This window comes from Cryptomeria japonica, chromosome 8 (genome assembly GCF_030272615.1).
Source record: "Cryptomeria japonica chromosome 8, Sugi_1.0, whole genome shotgun sequence".
Classification (NCBI taxonomy): Eukaryota; Viridiplantae; Streptophyta; class Pinopsida; order Cupressales; family Cupressaceae; genus Cryptomeria; species Cryptomeria japonica.
In genome coordinates this window covers 185,171,325-185,192,149 of record NC_081412.1, presented here as the reverse complement: position 1 = coordinate 185,192,149, position 20,825 = coordinate 185,171,325, and the positions used below count along the sequence as shown (strand labels likewise).

The following is a 20,825-nucleotide window of genomic DNA, read 5'->3' as shown; positions in this document are numbered from 1 at the left end:
GCCATCAGAAATTAGATTTGTGACACCAGATTATTTATACAATTCTTTAGATAAAAAATGGTGCATTAACATAGAAAAGGAACAGGAAATAAGAGAGGAAATTTTTGCACAATATTTTCTTGATGTGTCAAATTCAGAACTCTATGAAGTTATGGATAGATACAAAGGCCTCTTCTTCATGAGAAGAAGAAGACTCTTGTTACTGGAAGACAAAGTCCTTGAAGTGGTGAAAGATACACACTTACATGCCAAAGCCGCTCTGAGGTTGCACCAAGTGTCTGAAGCGAACAAAAAGACTGAACAAGAATTGGAAACCAGAAAACTGGATGAGGTGTATGACAGTGAAGGAGAACTGGTTATTGAACAGAGGGACAGTATTGACATTGATGCCTTAGATTTGGAAAATGTCACTCTGGATGTTGCAAAGGAAAAGGTTGATAAAGAGAGAATGGACAAGGAGAAATAGGACAAAGAAAAGGCTGACAAAGTGCAAGCAAAGAAAGAGAAAAAGAATCAAGAGGAAGAGAAGAGGAAACCAGCTGAAGAGGAGAAGAAGAAACAGGAAGAGGAGAAGAAGAAAGAACAAAAGAGGAAACGGGAAGAGAAGAAAAGGAAACAGGAAGAGGAGAAGAAGAAAGAAGAAGAGAAGCAGAAGGAAGAAGAAAGGAAGAAGGATGAAGAGAAGAAAAAGAAAGAAGCAGAGGAGCCAAAGAAGGCAGAAGAGGAAAAGCAAAGAGCCAAAGAGAAGAAGGAAGGGGCAAAGAGCACACATGTGGAGACACCAAAGGCAACCGTTAGTCAAGCCAAACTGGCTAACATTACCAGTCCTATTGACCTCCAATCTGCAAATGAATCGGAGCTGCTCCAAAGCATTAAGCTTGCTCAAGAGCGACTGGAAGCATTAAGGAGGAAAAAGGAGCAAGACATTATTCAAACTACGGTTAAAACTAGTTTGATTCCTGGTACTAACCTCCCTAGTGTTGATTCCTCTTTGGCCCAACTAAAACTTCTATGCATAGCTGTGGAAGACTAGGTACAATGCCTGGAAGAGGTCGCTGAAGCTAACGCACAGAAGAAGCATCAAAAGGCACTAAACACTGCCTTAGTGAAGAAACTAAACAAGCTCCGGTCTGAACTTCAGAAAGAGCAGAAAGACATAAGAGATGTTATGGATGAGAGAAAACTACTACTAAGATAAGCCAACCCTATCTATTTTATGATGATGTGCTTGCACAGAAGGAAAAACTACAATCTGATTTGTAGGCATATATAAGCACCTTTAAGATGCCCTATGATTCCTTCACTACATATGGGCAAACTGTTTACCGGTTTTAGCTCTAGTCCGCCAGAATAGAGTTAGAGATCAACAACTGGACCTGAGATTTGTAGGAACTTCAATTGGTTCTACTACCCAGACTGAAAATACTTCAGAAGTGCTATCTCAATCTGGATGCCTTAAAGGTCACTCAAGAGATGAGTACCTTAGATGCCATGGAAGAACGAGTATCCCAAATGCAAATAGAAAGTGAGTTGGCTACCTCATTACTTGAGTCATGGTCTTTATCCATGAAGACCTTTATGCAGGATTTTAAATCGATTTTTGATAAGTTTCACTCATTATTGTCATAAATATTTATTATATTAATGATAATGAGAAACAAGGGTTATTCTGCAATACTTTGTCATTGTTGGCAAAGGGGGAGTAGTATTTTGTATTTAAAATTTTGATGAATGTTATGTATACCTTCATGATATCTCTTTAAGGGAGTAGTATACATTGTATTTTTTGCAAAAGGGATAGTGTATATGCTTAGGGGGAGTAATTTTGATTATGGCATATTTTTGTTGTAAAACACTTAGATGTCAAAAAATTTCCTAAGTGTTGCCACCAATGCCAAAGGGGGAGATTGTTGGCATTTTTTATTATGATGTTGTGATTGTCATTGATGGACACACACTTACTTCGAGATCACTTTTTGTATGTATGAGTTATGCTCAACTGGTATTTATTCCAACCGGTATTATGTATTATAGTCTTTAGACTATCGGTGTTTTGCAGAAAGTATTTACCGATCTCAAGCAGTATGAAGACCCAAAGCGGTATGAAGACCTCAAGTGGTTCAAGGATCTCAAGCGGTACGAAGGAACTAAAGCGGCAGTTATCATTTTCCCAGTCTTCATTTTTGACAACCGATAATCAATTAAATGTATGAACTGGTATTACTCTGTGATGAGTTACCAACCGGTATTTTTGTGATGAGTTATCATCCACCAACACTTTGGTGGTGATTTTGTGTCATGTTACCAAATGTGTCGAGATGCACTAAACCTAGGAACTTGCAATGTAATCCTATTGGACCGACATGAAATCAAATTCCTTTATAAGGACATCATGTCTAGGGTTTTAAAAGAAGTTAGGGTTTTAGGTGGTTGATGAGGCTTTTGTATGTGCGATCATAGAAGAGATGATTAGGTCTGTGTGAAGAAGGAGAGTGTGGAGATATTGAAGACTGAAGTAATGCTGAAATGCATTAACAATGAGCTATCAAGGATCTAACCAAGCATAATGTGCTAGTATCTAGATCACTCACTTGTTGATTACTCACATCTTCGACAAGTCTGAAACCCTTAATTGGGTAGGCCTGACAAAGCCTTTGTAAATCCTCTAACAAGGTGGTTCACAACTGTGGATCTAAAATCCTCTCACAAGGTAGTCTTTAATCGAACTTATCTCCTAACAGAAATTGAGATTCCTAATAGGATCTGTTCTGGTGAAGAATATTGTATGACCTTAATCGATCTGGTTTCTATTCTGCAGATAGTTACTTGTGAGTTTTAGTTCACCATGGTTTTTCCCATTTGGGTTTCCACGTCAAAACCTCTTGTGTTATGGTGATTGTGCTCCTATGGGTGAATGCCTTATTTGTTGTTTGGTTTGCATTTTTTTTAACCGGTTTGTTAGTAAATGTGTTATATCGGTTTACTGCTAAACTGTTTAAGTGTTTGAGTTCAGTATTTTTTGGTATACTAATTCACCCCCCCCCCCCTCTTAGTATTCATCAGATGGAGGCTTCACTGACTTTGGATGTTTGCCACCTCAACTCCACATGGCATCACAATGGTCATACACTCAGCTCACCGACATAAAATCATTTTACACTTGAACATTCAGTAAACTCATACCGGTACAAGCCTTTTTTGGGATCCAAGAACACTTAGAGTGGGGGGGTGAATTATTGTTATGTTGGAATGAACAATTTTTAACTTTCTAGACCATGCATATATATACCAGTAAACAAATAAGCATATAACAAGAAGAAAATAAACCATCAACATAAATGTACACCATAACACACAAAGTTTATACGTGGAAAACTTCAATGAGGAAAAACCCATGGTGGGATTTGTGACCCACAATATCAGTTCACTGGCCATATGAAAAGATATTACATATAATAGGGGTCTGCACTTGCAAGAAGGCACACTGCCTAGAGCATATTGCTCATCACTAAAGAGCCTCACTGACTACAAGCTTTCTTCCAAAGTAAATTACTGAAAATGAACTCAAGAATGCATCTGCTATGCCGAATAGATTTCCAGTTTTGGTTCTCCTTTGTACCGGTTCATAAACTTTGAACTGCTACCGGTATCACTTCTCCTCCAAGAATTTTTTCCAAGCTATCTATAGATCATTGTATGATATATCATTCGCATACAAAATGATCTCCATACATATATTATGCATCTTACAATTTTGCTATATTCTCCTATATCCACACATATCATATATCTTGCTCTATTACAAAAATAACCTAGCAAATTGACCTTTATACCTATTACAAATGATATGCGTTATGTCTTCTTACAATACATTTACAAAAATGTTGGCCTTGACAATAATAATTACAAAATGATTTAAGTAAATCCTCCTTGATGTCAGCTTCCAAAGAAGTGTTGATGTCGGTGTCGGTGTTGGTGTCGGTGTCGGTGTCGGTGTCGGTGTCGGTGTCGGTGTCGGTGTCTGTCGGTATATGCTTCCTAGTGCCAGTTTATAACTTACATCATATCTTGTTTCCATCAATAACAACAAAATGAATCCAATGAGTGTCAATTGCCTACAATCTCCCCCTTTGGCATTGATGGCAACACTCATGTGAAAAATGGATTCCCTGTCGATATGCTCCCCCTAAGCAATACACTCCATCTTAAATGTGTTTTTTTGATATTTTTCACATATGAACATACTCCCCTTTGACATTAATGGAAAATACCGATGAAAGAATTGAAATAATAAAAGAATACTGTTAATTTCACTAGAGCTTTGCCATCTTCAGGATTTCCAGGTATGCCTTTTGCAATAACTAAAGATATGTATCCCAGCCGGATTTGAAGGTATCAAAAATAGATGCAAGTCCACTTAGTAAGTGAGCAAGTGTTTCCTTGTCTTGGATATCTGTCGGTGTGGGTTTAGCTATCATATCCATGCATTCTTTCTTGTGAACACCCAATGAATCTAGTCTAGGACTTACCGATCCTCTAAGATTTCTTACTCTTCTCATGATTTTGTCCCTCTCCTTCTCAAAATCAAAAATTTGGTTCTCCAAGGACAAAATTTGTCCATCAATAGATGTGGTTAGTGTAGTCAATCCATCAAAAGAGTTAGCAATTGTAGCCATCTTATCATATAACTCCTTCAATCTGCTATCTACATTAGTTTTAAGACTTTCTATGTTGCAATGCACTTTGTAGATATTTGTACATTGTTTTAAACAAACCTCAATAGGGATAAGTTTGTCCTCAATTTTATTCCTCCCTGTCTCTATGAGCTGATCAAAAGTTGTTCTTTTTGTTGTAAAATTGTCCAAAGCCTGTTGGTCTACTATCTACCTCAAAGATTGAAAATTGTTGGATATGTGCTATGTTAGAGTCTTGAGCTTACCAGAAGGGCTTGCTCCATCTTCAATCTGATAGTCAAGTAATAATCTATGCAATACAAAGACAGATTGATCAATTAATCCTTTATCCATAGTACCTTCCTTCAGTATTTTCTGAGTAGCCATCATCATTAATTATGTTGGACTCAACTCAGAGACTAATTTCTTCTCAACCTGAGAAGAGTCAATTGCCAAAACCTTTGTCGAGGAATCAATTTTACCTGCCGGTATGGACTCAATGGTTACCTTGTCCATCTCAACCTCTATTGCACCGGTGGCTTTGCCACTTGGTGTAGTGTCGGTTACTGTCGGTGGAGTATTATCCACAGTATTTCTAGTGTCTTGTACATTACCTTGCTCAAAAATGGTATGTGTCGGTACAGACTGTACACTCTCCTTAGTTGTCGGTTGTGTTTGAATATCTATAGTTACTGTCGGTGGTGTCAAAACTAGAGTTGAACTGCCCAAAATACCTTTCCCTTTTGATTTGTCAAGAATGGTGGAAGATGTTTCCCTTGCAAATTCTTCTTGAGATGTGAGAAAGTCTGCGTTATTCTAAATGAATTTTGTCCATCCCTTACTTTTCTCATTTACCACCTCATTTACTCTTCCCATCATAAGACTTATCTGCCAGGATTTACTACTGAAGATAGTCTTATTTGTAGTGTCAATACACCTTTTTCATTTCCTCATTATTTACAATACCACACAATTCCAAAAGTGCAACTTCTTTGATTTCCTTATCCCTCTTGACAGCATCAAGTCTCCTAGCTTCAAGTTTATTATACAAGGATAAAGGTATCTCCTTCAAAATTTCAATTAAGGCTTTCTTATAGATGTCCATATATAACAAAATAGCCTCTTTTAATTCACTTTTCTCGTTCTCTTCCAAATATTCATAATACTTAGATATATTTTTCAGCATTCAATCTTTTGTAATTTCATCAACAAGTTCAACATAGGTCATTGTGGTTTTATCGGTTCCAATATCATCACCCTTCTGCTTTTTGCTTGCAGTTGCCGGTGTGACTAGTTTCCTCTTTTGCATAGGCTTCCTTGCCGATGGTGGAGGTGCAGTAGGCTTAGTTACCTTTATAACAAGTCTCCTCCTAGGCTCTACCTTCTTCTTCTCTACTGGTGGTTTTACCACATTCTTCCTTTGTACCCTTTTGAAAGCCAGAGGCTCATTATCCTTGGGATCAGAGTCAGAAACAATAGGGGAAGTGTGAACTTGTGGCTTCTTCACTTTTGCAGTGCCAACCTCTGTCGGTTTAGCTGCTTGTTTAGATTTAGAGCCCAACTGAGTGTCTATCTTATAAAGCACATCTTGTACATATGCAAACATTTTTTCTATTTTATTTTCTCTTCTCTTCATATTAAAATTGGTTTTCACTTCAAGAGAAAGGCTCTCTTGCTATACCAAAATGTTTTGTTTTATCATCTAATGGGGCATCTAACAGCATCTTTGCATAGAGTTCAAAAATGCTATCATCTACCTCATATCCAAGCTCAGTAATCCATATTTTCCTCAATTCAACTGCTTCCATAAGACTTTCATCAGTTTTTACCATGAAACAGATATCAATGGAATACTTCTCCACAATGTCCTTTGAAATTCTCTCCCTTTTCTTCGTGTTTTCTTGAAAAGTCTTAAAATACCCCCAAAGTTTCTCATCATTGTTGATACCTACACCGATGATAGCTTCCTTGATCTGCATACCTACCGGTATGTCATGAGCCCAATTCTTCTTCCCTATACCGGGTAGCTCATTTAGGAAGTAAAGCATTAAACAAACAATCAAGTTTCCATATCTAAAGGTGACTTTCTTGATTCCTTTGATCTTTCCAAGGTTTAACATCAACTCACTCCTCATCCAATCACATAAATCATACTTCACATTATTCCTCAGCATCTGATATGTGGCATGAATACATGAACTAGCAACAAAATTCAATCGGTTGGATTGAGTTACCTTGTAACCTATGATCATGCTTGCAAACTTTATATTTGTGTCGGTGATTGTGCTTATCCTCATTGATCTACTGTCAGGTGTAGCACTAGTGACTTTTTCGACCTTTGTGTTGGAAATTTTCTTGCCAGGTTCTTGTCTGACCCTGGGTAAGCTGGTGACAGCCTGAATTGCCTCCTTCATGATCATGTAAGGCCTATCTAACCAAATAAATTCCTTGTGAACCCTGCTCAGAACGTATTTGATCACCTCATCCTTGAATTCTAGTATGTACAGAATACCAGTTAACCATAGATCCTCAATTGCTTTGAATTTTGGTTTAATGGTTCCGAAGTCTCCCAGTATCACAGATTGATACATGCTTTTGATGTCTTCAGTTCCCAAGTCCTCAAGTTGTAGTGAATGTATTCCCTCATATCTTCAACATACATTCCATCGTCAGGAACCCTAGAAAATGCTCCTGCAAAGTCTTCCTTTTTATCAATTTTGGGAACCTCCTTAAAGGTTGTCCTCAACCTATCCTTGACTTCGACAATGGTGGGATTTGCAATAAAAGTAGGTGCTAAATATCCAAATGCCATGTCAAGATATACCTGAGAGTGAATGTCGGTGGAAGATTGATAACTACTCAAAAGCTTTTCATAATTCTTCTACTCACTCTTGATTTGCCTTTACTTCACTCTGAATGCTTGAATGCTCAGTGAGTGAAAATGAATTCACTTACCCTCTTTTATCAATGAATAAAACCCTGATTTTTTGTAATAAATGCTTCACCAACAACCCTTCGAATGTCAATTTCACAGTTATGTGTTGAGTGAACCTTTATTGATGATGAACACAATTCTCCAGATCTCCTTAGATCTCTTTCGAGGTAATATGCAAAATTTAGCAATGACTTTGCCAACCCCTAAGGCTTATGCCTCAGTTACTGGTGGAATTTCCTGTCGATGGAGGAATACACCGTTCTACTGGTGGAGTTACCGGTATAGATCCATCACCACTTGGTTCTTCAAATTTTCTAGCCCATCTCTTGGTGTGATTTTTTTGTATTTCATCTACCTTCTACTTTCATTTCTCATTATTAACCGGTTGAGTCTTGCTTCTGCAATACTTAGCAATATGACCTATTTTGTTGCATGCATAACATGTAACATTGTTCTTCTAAATTGCTTTGACATATCTGGTATTATTTCTTGACCTACAATGATTAGAAAAATGTCCAAAGTTTCCACATGCATGACATTTAACATTCATTCTGCAATCTTCTGATCTATGACCATATTTCTTGCAGTTTGTGCATTGATCGAGAACAGAATTGTAGTTTTGATTTACCTTATTTCTACATTGTTTAGCCATATGTCCAAACTTATTGCAAACAAAACATCTACCATTGAATTTATAAGCATTAGATTGTTTTACCGGTTTCATCTGTTCTGATGAGTTCTGCATATCGGTTGTCTGATCTTCATTTGCAGTACCAGAGCTTTCACCTTATACAAATCCAAGTCCTCTAGAAACATCAATCTGTCTTTGTCTTTTCAATAAGTCATCCAACTATGTAGTATTGATCCTAAAATTCTCTTTATACTCACTTGCATTAGTCAAATCATCTCTCAGAGTGGTTACTTGTTTTTCAAGTTCTTGTTCATTGTTTCGGGAGTGTGCCAAATCAGTTCTCAATAGATTACTCTCATGAGTCAATCTACCACATTCATAAAATTTGTTCTTTAGAGATATAATCAGATTATCTTCCTTCTTCTTTCTATCCTCAATATATTTTGATAACCTCATAATCAGATCTTGCATTTCATTCTTCATGAGCATGTTTGCTTGACTTAGTTTCTAACATTGTTCCTTAAGAGCATTTTTCTCCTCATCATCCGGTTGTTGCAATAGTTCTTTTCTCTTGGCTTGAGCAGATGATAGCCTTTCTTTTAGGATAAGAATGAATTCATTTGCAAGAATTCAATTCTTCTTTCAATTTCAAGTTCTTCATCCTTTCAGCATCATAATCCTCAAGAGCTATCTCAAGTTGCTTCTCCATAGCCATGTTCAAAGATTCTGGTTTCAGGATCTTCCTCAAGTTGTTAAACTTCTTCCGAGGTACCAAGCTCTGATACCAATTGTTGGGATCCAAGAACACTAAGAAGGGGGGAGGTGAATCAATGTTCTATTGGAATGAACAGTTTTTAACTTTCTAGACCATGCATATATATACCGGTAAACAAATAAGCATATAACAAGAAGAAAATAAACCATCAACATAAATGTACACCATAACACACAAATTTTATACATGGAAAATCTCAATGAGAAAAAACCATGGTGGGATTTGTGACCCACAATATCAGTTCACTAGCCATATGAAAAGATATTACATATAATAGGGGCCTGCACTTGCAGGAAGGCACACTGCCTAGAGCATATTGCTCATCACTAAAGAGCCTCATTGACTACAAGCTTTCTACCAAAGTAAATTACTGAAAATGAACTCAAGAATGCATCTGCTATGCCAAATAGAGTTCTGGTTCTGGTTCTACTCTGTACCGGTTCATAAACTCTGAACTGTTACCAGTATCACTTATCCTTCAAGAATGCTTTCCAAGCTATCTATAGATCATTGTATGATATAGCATTTGCATACAAAATGATCTCCATACATATATTTTGCATCATATAGTTCTTCTATATTCTCCTATATCCACACATATCATATATTTTGCTCTATTACAAAAATAACCTAGCAGACTGACCTATATACCTATTGCAAATGATATGCCTTATGTCGGCTTACAATACATTTACAAAAATGTCAACCTTGAGAATAATAATTACAAAATGATTTAAGTAAATCCTCCTTGATGTCGACTTCCAAAGAAGTGTTGATGTCGGTGCCAGTGTCGGTGTCGGTGTAGCCCTGAATGCTCCAAAATCAATATCTATTGGTATATGCTTCCTAGTGTCAGTTTATGACTTCCATCATATCTTGTTGCCATCAATGACAACAAAATGAATCCAATGAGTGTCGATTGCCAATAGCCTTTACCGGTGAGACCTTCTCCTCCTGCTAACCGGTAGTGCACACTACATCGGTAGCACATCTTCACCTCCGATGGTTTGTGATTACTGTAACATTCTACCTCCATACTGGTTATCACTCAACATGCTAACACACACATGCATCTCACCTCATATAGGTGAAGTCAATGATAGTCTCAATAACTACTTGTCTTCCACCATATTGGCTGACAAGCCTTCATGTTAATCTTCTCAATACCTTATTTGTCTTTCACCATACTAGTACACTCTTCTTCATACTGGATGACATACCTCTACAAGTAGCCTGCCTACAATACCGGTTGACATCAATGACAACTCAATGCCAACAATATCCCCCTTTGGCATTGATGTCAATATTTTCTTTTCCAGTTTCTCTCCCCCTTTGATAGAAATGGCAAAGGGAACCTTAGTCTAATACGAATAGTCTCTCCCTTGATGGCATCTGGTTAAGACACACTCTCCCCCTATGTCCATGCTTCATGATTCAAGAGTCAAAAGATAGTAGCAATGGTTGACTCCCCTGAATCATGCATCTTCTTATGCATTTAAGTGCTACCAGATGGTGGGACAACTCCCATTTTTTGTCCCAAGTACTCAAATGGACCCAATGGAAGTGGCTGGGTAAATATGTCAGTGATCTGCTCACTAGTGGGAACATATTCTACTATGACCTTCTTGTTTTCTACCTTCTCCCTCAAGAAGTGATACTTGATTGCATTGTGTTTTATTCTTGAGTGCATTACTGGATTCTTGGATATGTTGATTGCACTTGAGTTATCACACCAGATTGGAATAGGTTCTGGTATCTCCACCTATGTGTCTTTCAGTGTCTGCTTCATCCATAAAACCTGTGAACAACATGTAGCAGCTGCTATGTACTCTGCCTCAGCAGTAGATAGTGACATTGAATCTTGCTTCATATTGCTCCATGATACTAACCGGTCTCCTAAGTAGAAAGCACCTCCACTTGTACTTTTTCGGTCATCAATACTTCCTGCTCAATGTGCATTAGTATAAGCTTACAAAGAGAAGTCTCCTTTCTTTGGCTACCATAGACCATAGCTGATAGTTCCTTGCAGATACCTGAAGATTCTTCTGACTGCATTTAAGTGAGACTGTTTAGGAGTAGCTTGGAATCTTTCTATCATGCAAATAGCTTGTACAATATTTAGTCTAGATGTTGTTAAATACAACAGACTACTGATCATAGACCTATACAATGTTTGCTCAACTTTTAGTGATCCATCTAGTTTGCTCAACTTACAACCAATGACCATGGGAGTACTTATCAATTTGTTGTCCTCCATTTGAAATTTCTTCAACATGTCTTTCGCATACTTGGTTTGGGAGATAAAAATTCCTTTCTCCTTCTATGAGATCTGCAAACCAAGAAAATAGGACAACTCACCCAGCATGGACATCTCAAACTCAGTCTTCATCTGATCTGAATATTCTTTGCACATGATGTCCTTGTCTCCACCAAAGATAATATCATCCACATATACAACAACTATAATCATGTGATCTCCATTTACCTTGACATACAAGTTGTTGTCTACATTCCCTTTCCAAAATCCTTGCTCCTTCAAGTATTTGTCTAACCGAGAATACCATGCTCTAGGAGCCTGCTTCAAACCATACATGTCTTTCTTCAACAGACATACAAAACTCTCATCTTCATGCAACAACTACCCTTTTGGTTGTTCTATATACACCTCTTCTTCAATATTTCCATTGAGAAAAGCAGATTTCACATCCATCTAATATATTTTATATCCCTTGTAGGCTGAGAAAGCTAAAAACATTCTTATTGCCTCTAACCTAGCAACTGGTGCAAAGGTTTCTTCAAAATCAATACCTTCCACTTGAGCATACCCTTTGCAAACTAACATTTCTTTATGTCAGACTATCTTACCTTCTTCATTCATCTTGTTTTGGTAGACCCATTTGGTACCTATGACATTCTTGTCTGCTAGTCTAGGAACAAGTTCCCAAGACTGATTTTTCTCAATATGTCTCAATTCTTCATCCATGGCATCTACCCACTTCTCACTTTTTATAGCATCATCAAAAGTTTTGGGCTCTACTTCAGTCATGAGATAGAAATTTACCTACTCACCTTCCTGGGCTAAACTCCTTCTGGTCTGCACACCTTCATTCCTATATCCTATGATCTGTTCTTCCAGATGATTTTTCTGCACATACCCGTTGGGGATCTTGTTTGGTGTATCTTCTATTGGTCCATTGTAAGATTGTTCTTCATTTTCAACATATGAATCATCAATGTAAGGTGTTGGTGCAGATTTTCCTCTATGTGAGTCTTCATCTCTTCTGATATTTACACTCTCAACCACCCTTCTCAATCTCTTGTTGTAGCATTTGTAGGCTTTTCTATTGGTTGAGTATCCCAAGAAGATTCCTCCATCACTTTGGGAATCAAAACTTCCTAATCCATCAGTATCTCTCTTGATGAAGCACTTACTTCCAAACACTCTGAATTGCTTGAGTGAAGGTTTCCTTTCATTCTATAACTCATAAGGAGTCATTCTACTATTCACTCTTAATTGTACCCAGTTTAAAGTGTAGACAGCAGTATGAACTGCTTCCTTCTAGTATATATCCGATATGTTGGCCTCATTCAACATAGTCCTAGCCATCTCCTTCGCTGTCCTATTTTTCCTCTCTACCACCCCATTTTGTTGAGGTGTCCTTGCAGCTAAATATTGTCTTCGGATTCCATGTTTCTCACAGTAGTCAACAAATTCATTGGAATAAAATTCTCCACCCCAGTTTGATCTTAAGCATTTTAACCAGTGTCCACTTTCATTTTCTACCATCTTCCTAAAAATTTTGAATCTCTTAGATGCTTGTGACTTATCTTGCAGGAAGGTTACCCAAGTCATTCTTGAGTAATCATCTATGAACAACATGAAATACCTTTCTCTGGCCAATGCTCTTGTCCTTGTTGGCCCACATAAGTTTGTATGTATCAACTCCAAAGGTCTTGAGGTGTTATATTCTTTTGTTTTAAATATGACCTTTGCTTTCTTACCTCTAACACATTCATCATAGAATGTGCTTGCCATTTTTATGATCTGAGGTATGTTTCTCACATACCAGATCTTTCTTATCTTAACCAAATTATCAAAATTCACATGGCCTAATCTTTGGTACCACAATCAGCTTTCATCAACCTGTCCCATCATACATTGGTACTCATAGCATTCCTTCAAATTGTAGATGTTACCCTCTATTCTCTTTCCTTATGCTACCACCTGACCTATACTATGTTTTCTTATCTGACAACTGGTAGAGTCAAATGAGAACTTGTACCCTTTGTCACAATCTAACTTACACTTAGTAGGTTATGCTCCAAACCTTCCACATAGTACACATCATGAGCCTTGAGCTTTCCATCAATATTCAGTGTACCCCAGCCTTTGATCTTGATGGAGGAGTTGTCACCAAACCGGACTAAACCACTATTCCAATCATCAAGCTTGATGAACTTTTTCTTATCTCTGGTCATGTGATTTGAGAAACCAGTATCAACTACCCATAAATTCCTCCTTTCAGCATGTAGAACAGTCTGCACAATCAAACTAGACTCTATCTTGTTTTTCTCCTTCTCTACCCAAACCGGTTTATCTTCTTTCTTTTCCTCTTCTGTCACTTTGTGTTCCGGTTTTGTTTCCAACTTCTCATCCGGTACAATTCTCTTTTACTTGTCAATTCTCAACTGACAATACCTTTCTATGTGACCAAAATTTTGACACTTATAGCATTTCACATTAGCACTATAAGATGTACTCAATGCATTCTTGTGACATTTCCATATTACTCCTACACTCATAATTCTTGTGACAAAATTCATTACAATTATAACATATGAAATTTGTACTTTGTAATGCAACTAATGAGTTTCTACTCTCAAAACTAGGGTTGAAATTCATTTTCCTACAATTTGCCATTCTATGACCGAACTTATTGCATCAGTGACAATAACCATGAAAATTTAGAACATATCAGTTAGGTTGTCTTGAACCTGCAAACGGTTGCCTCACTGGGGGTCTTCCTTTCATGTTGCTAACCCTTGTGAATCCTTCATGATCAATACTTCCATTTCTCCTTGGATTTGCATGTTGGTGCATTGAGTATGGTCTCCGGTTTATTGATTGAGTATATCGGTTTGTATGACGCTTTCTAGTAGCATTTGCATGTCTTCTTGTCGGTATCCTTGCCTACTATGAATGTCTTCTTCTCTTCACCTTCATTTGAAGAAGTGAATTGTATTTCCTTATTGGATGTGTCTTTTCTATTTGAACTTTGACCTTCTTGAAAACCTAAGCCACTGGTATCTTTGGATTGCTTCTGTTTGCTCAGCATCTTGTCTAGTGCTTCAGTGTTGCCTTCATATTTGCTTCTCACTTTTATTTCTTTCTGACTTTTCTCTGAGTCCTTTCGGAGTTTCACTATTTCTACTTCTAGATTCTGCTGTTCCCTTTCCTTTTCACTCAGACTGGTACTAGTGACTTCACACATCCTCTTGGCCTCTTCCAATTGGAGTTTTAGATTTGCAATAGTTTTCTTAGACTGTTCAAGAGATTGCTCCAACAATTCTTGTTCTTCAGCTGCAACCCTTTTTACCTTCTTTAAGTCTCTTCTTATTTTCTATAACTCATCTAAGGCACTAATGAGCTCTGCTTCAAGATCTACTTCTCCTTCTTTCTCTTCCTCTTTTGCTTCTTCAAGTACCAGAACCTCTTGAGCCATGAAAAGGTGTTATCTAACTTCATCTCCATTATAGTAGTCATCTGAGGCACTTTCCTCATCTCTGGTATAATTTTCATGAGTGTAAAAACTGCTCTGCTTCCAGTAGCCTCTTCTACCATGTCGGTAGACATTCTTCTTCCTATCCTTACTATATGATCCACTACCACATGATTGATTATCTTCATTCTTATCACCATAACTAAATTTAGTAGCAAAATGTCCAATCTCCCCACAGTTGAAACATTTCAAAGGCAGCTTGCCTTTGTATTTCCCTGAACCAGTCTTGAGTCTTTTGACAAAGTTTGTCATGATGTCATCAGAGTCTTCACCAGTTGCATCATGAGTAGATTCTTCTTTTCCTTTTCTTGATGTCTTGAATGCAGCTTCTTTCTTCACAACATCAGTACCGACAGTCCTCATCTCATAAGAAATTAGGGATCCATACAACTCACCCATTGTAAATAATTTCATATCTTTTGGCTTTTTAATTGTTGAGACCTTTGTATCATACTTAGATGTAAGAGATCGAAGTACTTTCTTCATGACCGCCTCATCTTTTATTTCTTCTCCAAGCCCCCTAATAGTGTTTGTTGTTTCATTAGCCCTTTGGAGATAGTCAACAATCTTCTCTTCATCTCTCATCTTCAAACCCTCAAGCTATGCTCTTAATATCTGCAACTTGGCTTTCTTGACTTTAGCATCACCTTCAAATATCTTCTGCAACTTATCCCAAGTTTCCTTGGCAGAAGAGTAGTGCAATAACTTTGACAAACTCATTATCAAACATCCCACTAAGAATGACATTCTTAGCTTTATCATTGTTCTCATATTTCCTCTTAGCATCTAGATCAGTAGGGGGATTATTAGGGACTGTATACCCATTCACAACCGACATCCATACATCACAACCTAGAGAGGACAAATAGGTTTCCATTCTTCTACTCCAAAAGGCATAGTTGACCCCATCAAACATAGGAGCTTTTGAGGAGGCGAATTTATTTCTTGCCATTGTGAACACTTGACATGATCTACCCAAGCTAGAGAACGCTTTTGACAAAGTAGGGTACCTATGCTCTGATACCAATTTTTGGACACAATGGAGCACTGAGAGGGGGGTGAATCAATGATTTAAACTCTTTTTCTTCAACAAGTAGATACCGGTAATATATAAAACAAACTGAGTTCTAACCGGTAGCTCAAATAGTGCAAACAAGGTGTGTGAATGGACTTGCTAAAACATTAATATAACACATGCACAAGGATGCATCACACAACACCAGATATATACGAGGAAAACCCAATGTGGGAAAAACCTCATTAAGAATAGGTGCTGGAGATCTTCTTCTCATATCCAACCTCATAATAACTTTGATTATAATATTTAGGGCACCAACCCAAGGAGCACCAACCCCTGATTTATGAGAACCAACTCAAAGGAGCACCAACCCCTGCACAATTTATAGGCTACAACCTAAAGGAGCTACAACCCCTGCACTAAGATTCAACTTAGTGAAAACAATATAAACCTCAGTTGTACAAATGAAATCACTATTGCAAATAAATTTTTGCAACCTTACAATATTCTCCTCTGTCAGTTTTAACCTTATCGGTCTGTATTCACTCCACCCACTCTGCAACTTGACTTTGATGATAAATTTTCTAAATCCCCTCTCATAATGTCTTTCCTCTTTCAACTCACACTTGATCACTCTTAATCAAGCGCAACTTCTGCTGGTTTGTCACCTCCATGTTCAATGCACACTTCACTGGTTATTCCTTACACCGGTTTACTCTACTTCTCCTTATCGGTCAATTCTTCGCTCATAAACACTTCAAGTGTTTATCTCTTCAGCTCTCAGACAACAATTTCACACTTGTCTTCACTCTACAACAGCAACAATCACAATCTCAAGTCATCATATTTAAACTTGAGCTTTCCCGCCAAGAATCAATTCAAACTTGGGGCAGTTAGGGTTTCCTTCATCCGACCAAATTTGCATGAGATCCAATCCAATCTGCCTTTGATCAATCACTTGTACTTGAGGAATGCATTTGTACATGTTTTCCATTATCCAATATATATTTTCTAAAGATAGCAATCTTGTCCATGATTTTTTGCCTTGAAATTTGTCGACACATTTATAGTCCAGCTATTTCCTTCTCGAGGTCATCTTGCAGTCTAATTTCTTTGCTTCAATCCAGGTGTCAACTACTCCCTGATCTTTCTCTGTCATTCTTTCTTCCTCGAGTTGCATAAGTTAGTTACCATCCTGTGATTTTTTACTGTTTCATTAATGTCGACTAGTTGTTTCAACTACCATGTCGATGGAGGCTTCACTGACCTCTACATGTTTGCCACATCAGCTCCACATGGCATCATAATGGTCATACACTCATCTTATCGACACAAAGTCAGTTTACACTTGAACATTCAACAAACTCATACCTATACAAGCCTTTACCGGTGAGACCTTCTCCTCCTGCTAACCGGTAATGCACACTACACCAGTAGCACATCTTCACATCCGGTAGTTTGTTATTACTTTAAAATTATACCTCTTCATCATAAATAGGTAGCCAAACTCCAGACTAGTTTATGCTCTACCGGTTATCACTCAACATGCTAACACACACATGCATCTCACCTCATATAGGTGAAGTCACTGCTAGTCTTAATAACTACTTGTCTTCCACCATATCAGTTGAAGAGCCTTCATATTAATCTTCTCAATACCTTATTTGTCTTTCACCATATCGGTACACTCTTCTTCATACCGGATGATATGCCTCTACCGGTATCCTACCTGCAATACTGGTTGACATCAATGACAACTCAATGCCAACAAAGTGTGTGAATAATGTGCAAGAAAATTTGGTACTACAAATGTGTGAAAGTTAGTTTGTAAAGAGCTTTGATGATGATATATTCAGTGTGACTGTGCTATAAGAAAGTGGTAAATGTCAAATGTGTTTTCCATTATATTGATCACATGACACAGTAGTTTAAGGATAATTTCATGATCAAGAGATTCTTTTCATTTCAATTCTCCTATTCTTTCTATTGTCAAAAGATAGTGAGTCTCTTGGTAGCTCTCTATATCTTGCCCTGAAGCAGTGATTTTTAGTTGTGCAAGTCATTATATATTGCCCTAGGTTTGTGTGCCTTACCTTTGCAAATCCATCAAGTGAATATTTCTCCTTGGCAGTGAGCCTAAAATATTGTAATTGATTTTATTTATATTGTGAGTGTGATTCTCGCCATGGTTTTTTCTTGTTGGGTTTCACATGTAAATTTGGTGTTCATGTGTTGATGGTTGATATTTTTACTAATGATTTAGAATAGTTGAATATTTCTTAACATTTTATAGATAAGAGTTGTAAGATTTAGACTGATTCACCCCCCTCTCAATCTTGTCATAGGTTCAACAATTGGTATTAGAGTGAGGTTCATCTTAAAAAATCTTAATCACTTGAGACAGATGCATAATGTTGCATAAACTCAATTGCAAGGCACTAAATTTTGATGCAACAAATTTCTCTTATCAGAAGGAAAGAATGTAATCTTATTTGGAAACTTTGTTGAATGGAATCTGAGAAATTATTCAATCTGGCTATAAGCCTTCAATGAATCGACCTTATATTCTAGATAAAATTAAGAATTGTGATAATAATACAAAGGGTAGAGCTACACTTATCAATTGCCTAAGTGGTATAGTATTATCTAGAGTTACAGAGTTAAAAGAAGCCAAAGACATCTGGGATAAGTTAAGATTTGTATATGAAGGAGATCCTAAGACAAAGCAAGATAGGTTAATGAATTTGAAATAGAAATATGAATGTCCAAAGATGGTTGATGACGAGGGTGTCAAAAGTTACATACACAGGGTAAATGAAATTGTAAATGCTATAAGAGGTTTTGGTAGAAAGATAGAAGGAGGCAATGTTGTGAGAAATATTTTGTTTACTTTGCCTAAACCCTATAAGCCAAAGACATGCACTATTGAAGAAATTCATGATTTAGATAAGTATACAATTGACCAACTTCTTGGATCACCATCTACCTATGAATTATCTGATAGGGAAGATATCAAAAGGGAAAGAAAAGAGGTCGCATTCAATATTTCAAATATGATTGAAGATGAACTTGAAACAAGTGAAAATATGGATGAGATCGAAGCAAAATTTGTGAGAAGAGTAAAAAAAGAATATTAAATATAAAGGTTTAATTGTGGAAGAATTGATCATTATGATTTTTAATGTATGTATAAGGAAGACTACAAGAGATTTTATGATGATGAGAAGAAGGATAGATACAAAAGATATGACAAAAAGAAAAAGGCAAATGATAGAGATAAAGGGAAAAGGAGTCTATGTTCAATGGAGACACGTACATCTGAGGATGAAGATGGTGATGACTTGAATGAATAATTTCTATTTTTGGCTATACAGGAAAAGAATAAGGAAATGTCCAAAAGACTGGAAGGAATGAAGAACAAAAGAAGTTCAGTAAGTGAAAAGACTACATTGCATGCCAAAGTGGAATCAGAATCTTGGATAATTGATTTTGGATGCCTAAATTATATGATCAATGATAAAGAGAAGTTCCTTAATCATGAGAGGTACGATGGAGGATCAGTTAAGTTTGTAGGAGAGGAAGTTGCACCTATTTGTAGGATAGGAAGCATTACAATTGATGGTAAGCATAAAAGTAATGATGTTTATTGTGTTGAAGGTCTGAGACATAATTTATTGAGTGGTCAAATATGAAATAAAGGTAATGAAGTCACATTAAGTAAGTCTAGATGTGTGATTAGATAAGGAAATTATAGGAGATTAGTTGCAAAAGGTATAATAATTGAGGGAAATGTCTACTATGTGGAGATTAACAATGAAAGTAATTGCTTGTTGGTGCAAGTATGTGAAGGATGGAAATAGACTAAGTTTGTAACAAAACCTGAGACTTGGGTTATCCGTGTGTCTCTAGAAGATAAAAGTTGGCTAAAGAAAATGGAAGAGGAACAAAACCAAGTTGAGGAAAGTAAAACATGAAAAGTAGTACCTAAAACGATAGACAAGAATGAGACAGGAATAAAGTGTGGAAAATAAAAGTTCATGGATAAATTGAGGGAATCTAACAATGACCAGAAAGACTTCCTTTTAGTCTAGAATTTGAATAACTTCAAGAGACCTCCTCTTGTTCAATCTAGGTATTCCTTATCTTTTAATGGTAATTGTTTTTCATGCAATAAATTTGGACATAGATCTAGTGAATGTAGAAGTTAGATTAGAAATCAACCATTTAATGGCCAATGTTACTATTACAATAAGTTTAGACACAAAGCAAGTGGATGTAGAAGTAGGATGAATTACAATAGATATAGAAATTCAATTTTTAGTAGGGACATGTTTAGTTTTTCAATGGATGTTGTTATGCTTGCAATAATTTTGGGCATAAGTCTATTGAGAGTAGTCCTAATTTCATAAGAAATGGAAGTAGAAACATCAAGATGAATGGAAATGATTCACATAGAGGTTTGGTATGCTATAAGTATAACAAACTTAGACACATTGCCAAATTTTGTAGAGAAAGGAATGGGAAGAATGGTCTAGTAAAAAATATTGATATCTATATAAAAAAGGAGAAGATGCAAAAGATGTGGGTGAAGGAATCAGAAGAAAAGGTGGAGGAAAAATGTGAGAATGGGTTTTCACTCTCTATTGGTGTTGATTCTTTAGAAAACTAAGCAGATATGCATGTTTCAAGGGGGCGAACTAAATGCAAATCTTTTGCACCTCCCTTATGGTTTAGATGCCGAATTTATTTCAACATGGCAAAGGTTAGGAAGTTAGCTTTGATGTTTAGTGGATGTTTTCATTACTCTGGAATGCTTGTTGAGGTTTTTGATGAGATGACATATCAATTATTCGTAGTAATGGTAAAGTATATTTATGGTTGGTAAAGAGGTATGTTTCTTAAAAATGAAAAAAGGTAGCTTGTATAAAGCATAGATATAGAATATTACAAAAGCAAATAAAGAAGCAGTTAATATTGTAGAAGAGATTGTGAAGGTTTTGTCCAAATTGGAGC

At 36.8% G+C, this 20,825-nt stretch overlaps 1 protein-coding gene across 1 annotated transcript; it reads left to right on the top strand.

Annotated features, from left to right (window-relative positions):
- The first annotated feature begins 18,583 nt into the window (after positions 1-18,583).
- LOC131857588 (uncharacterized) lies at positions 18,584-19,504 on the top strand. The gene is made up of 3 exons (XM_059210273.1): positions 18,584-18,922; positions 19,007-19,075; positions 19,187-19,504. The coding sequence occupies exons 1-3, from the start codon at positions 18,584-18,586 to the stop codon at positions 19,502-19,504; spliced, it is 726 nt and encodes a 241-aa protein (XP_059066256.1).
- Positions 19,505-20,825: the final 1,321 nt, after the last annotated feature.

What these genes read in the sequence shown, in the direction of transcription:
- LOC131857588 (XM_059210273.1), top strand. Translation starts at nt 18,584, where the DNA reads ATGGTTGATGACGAGGGTGTCAAAAGTTACATACACAGGGTAAATGAA. An exon ending in ATGAGATCGAAGCAAAATTT is followed by an intron (nt 18,923 to 19,006) that starts GTGAGAAGAGTA and finishes TGTATGTATAAG; the next exon opens with GAAGACTACAAGAGATTTTA. An exon ending in GATATGACAAAAAGAAAAAG is followed by an intron (nt 19,076 to 19,186) that starts GCAAATGATAGA and finishes TTGGCTATACAG; the next exon opens with GAAAAGAATAAGGAAATGTC.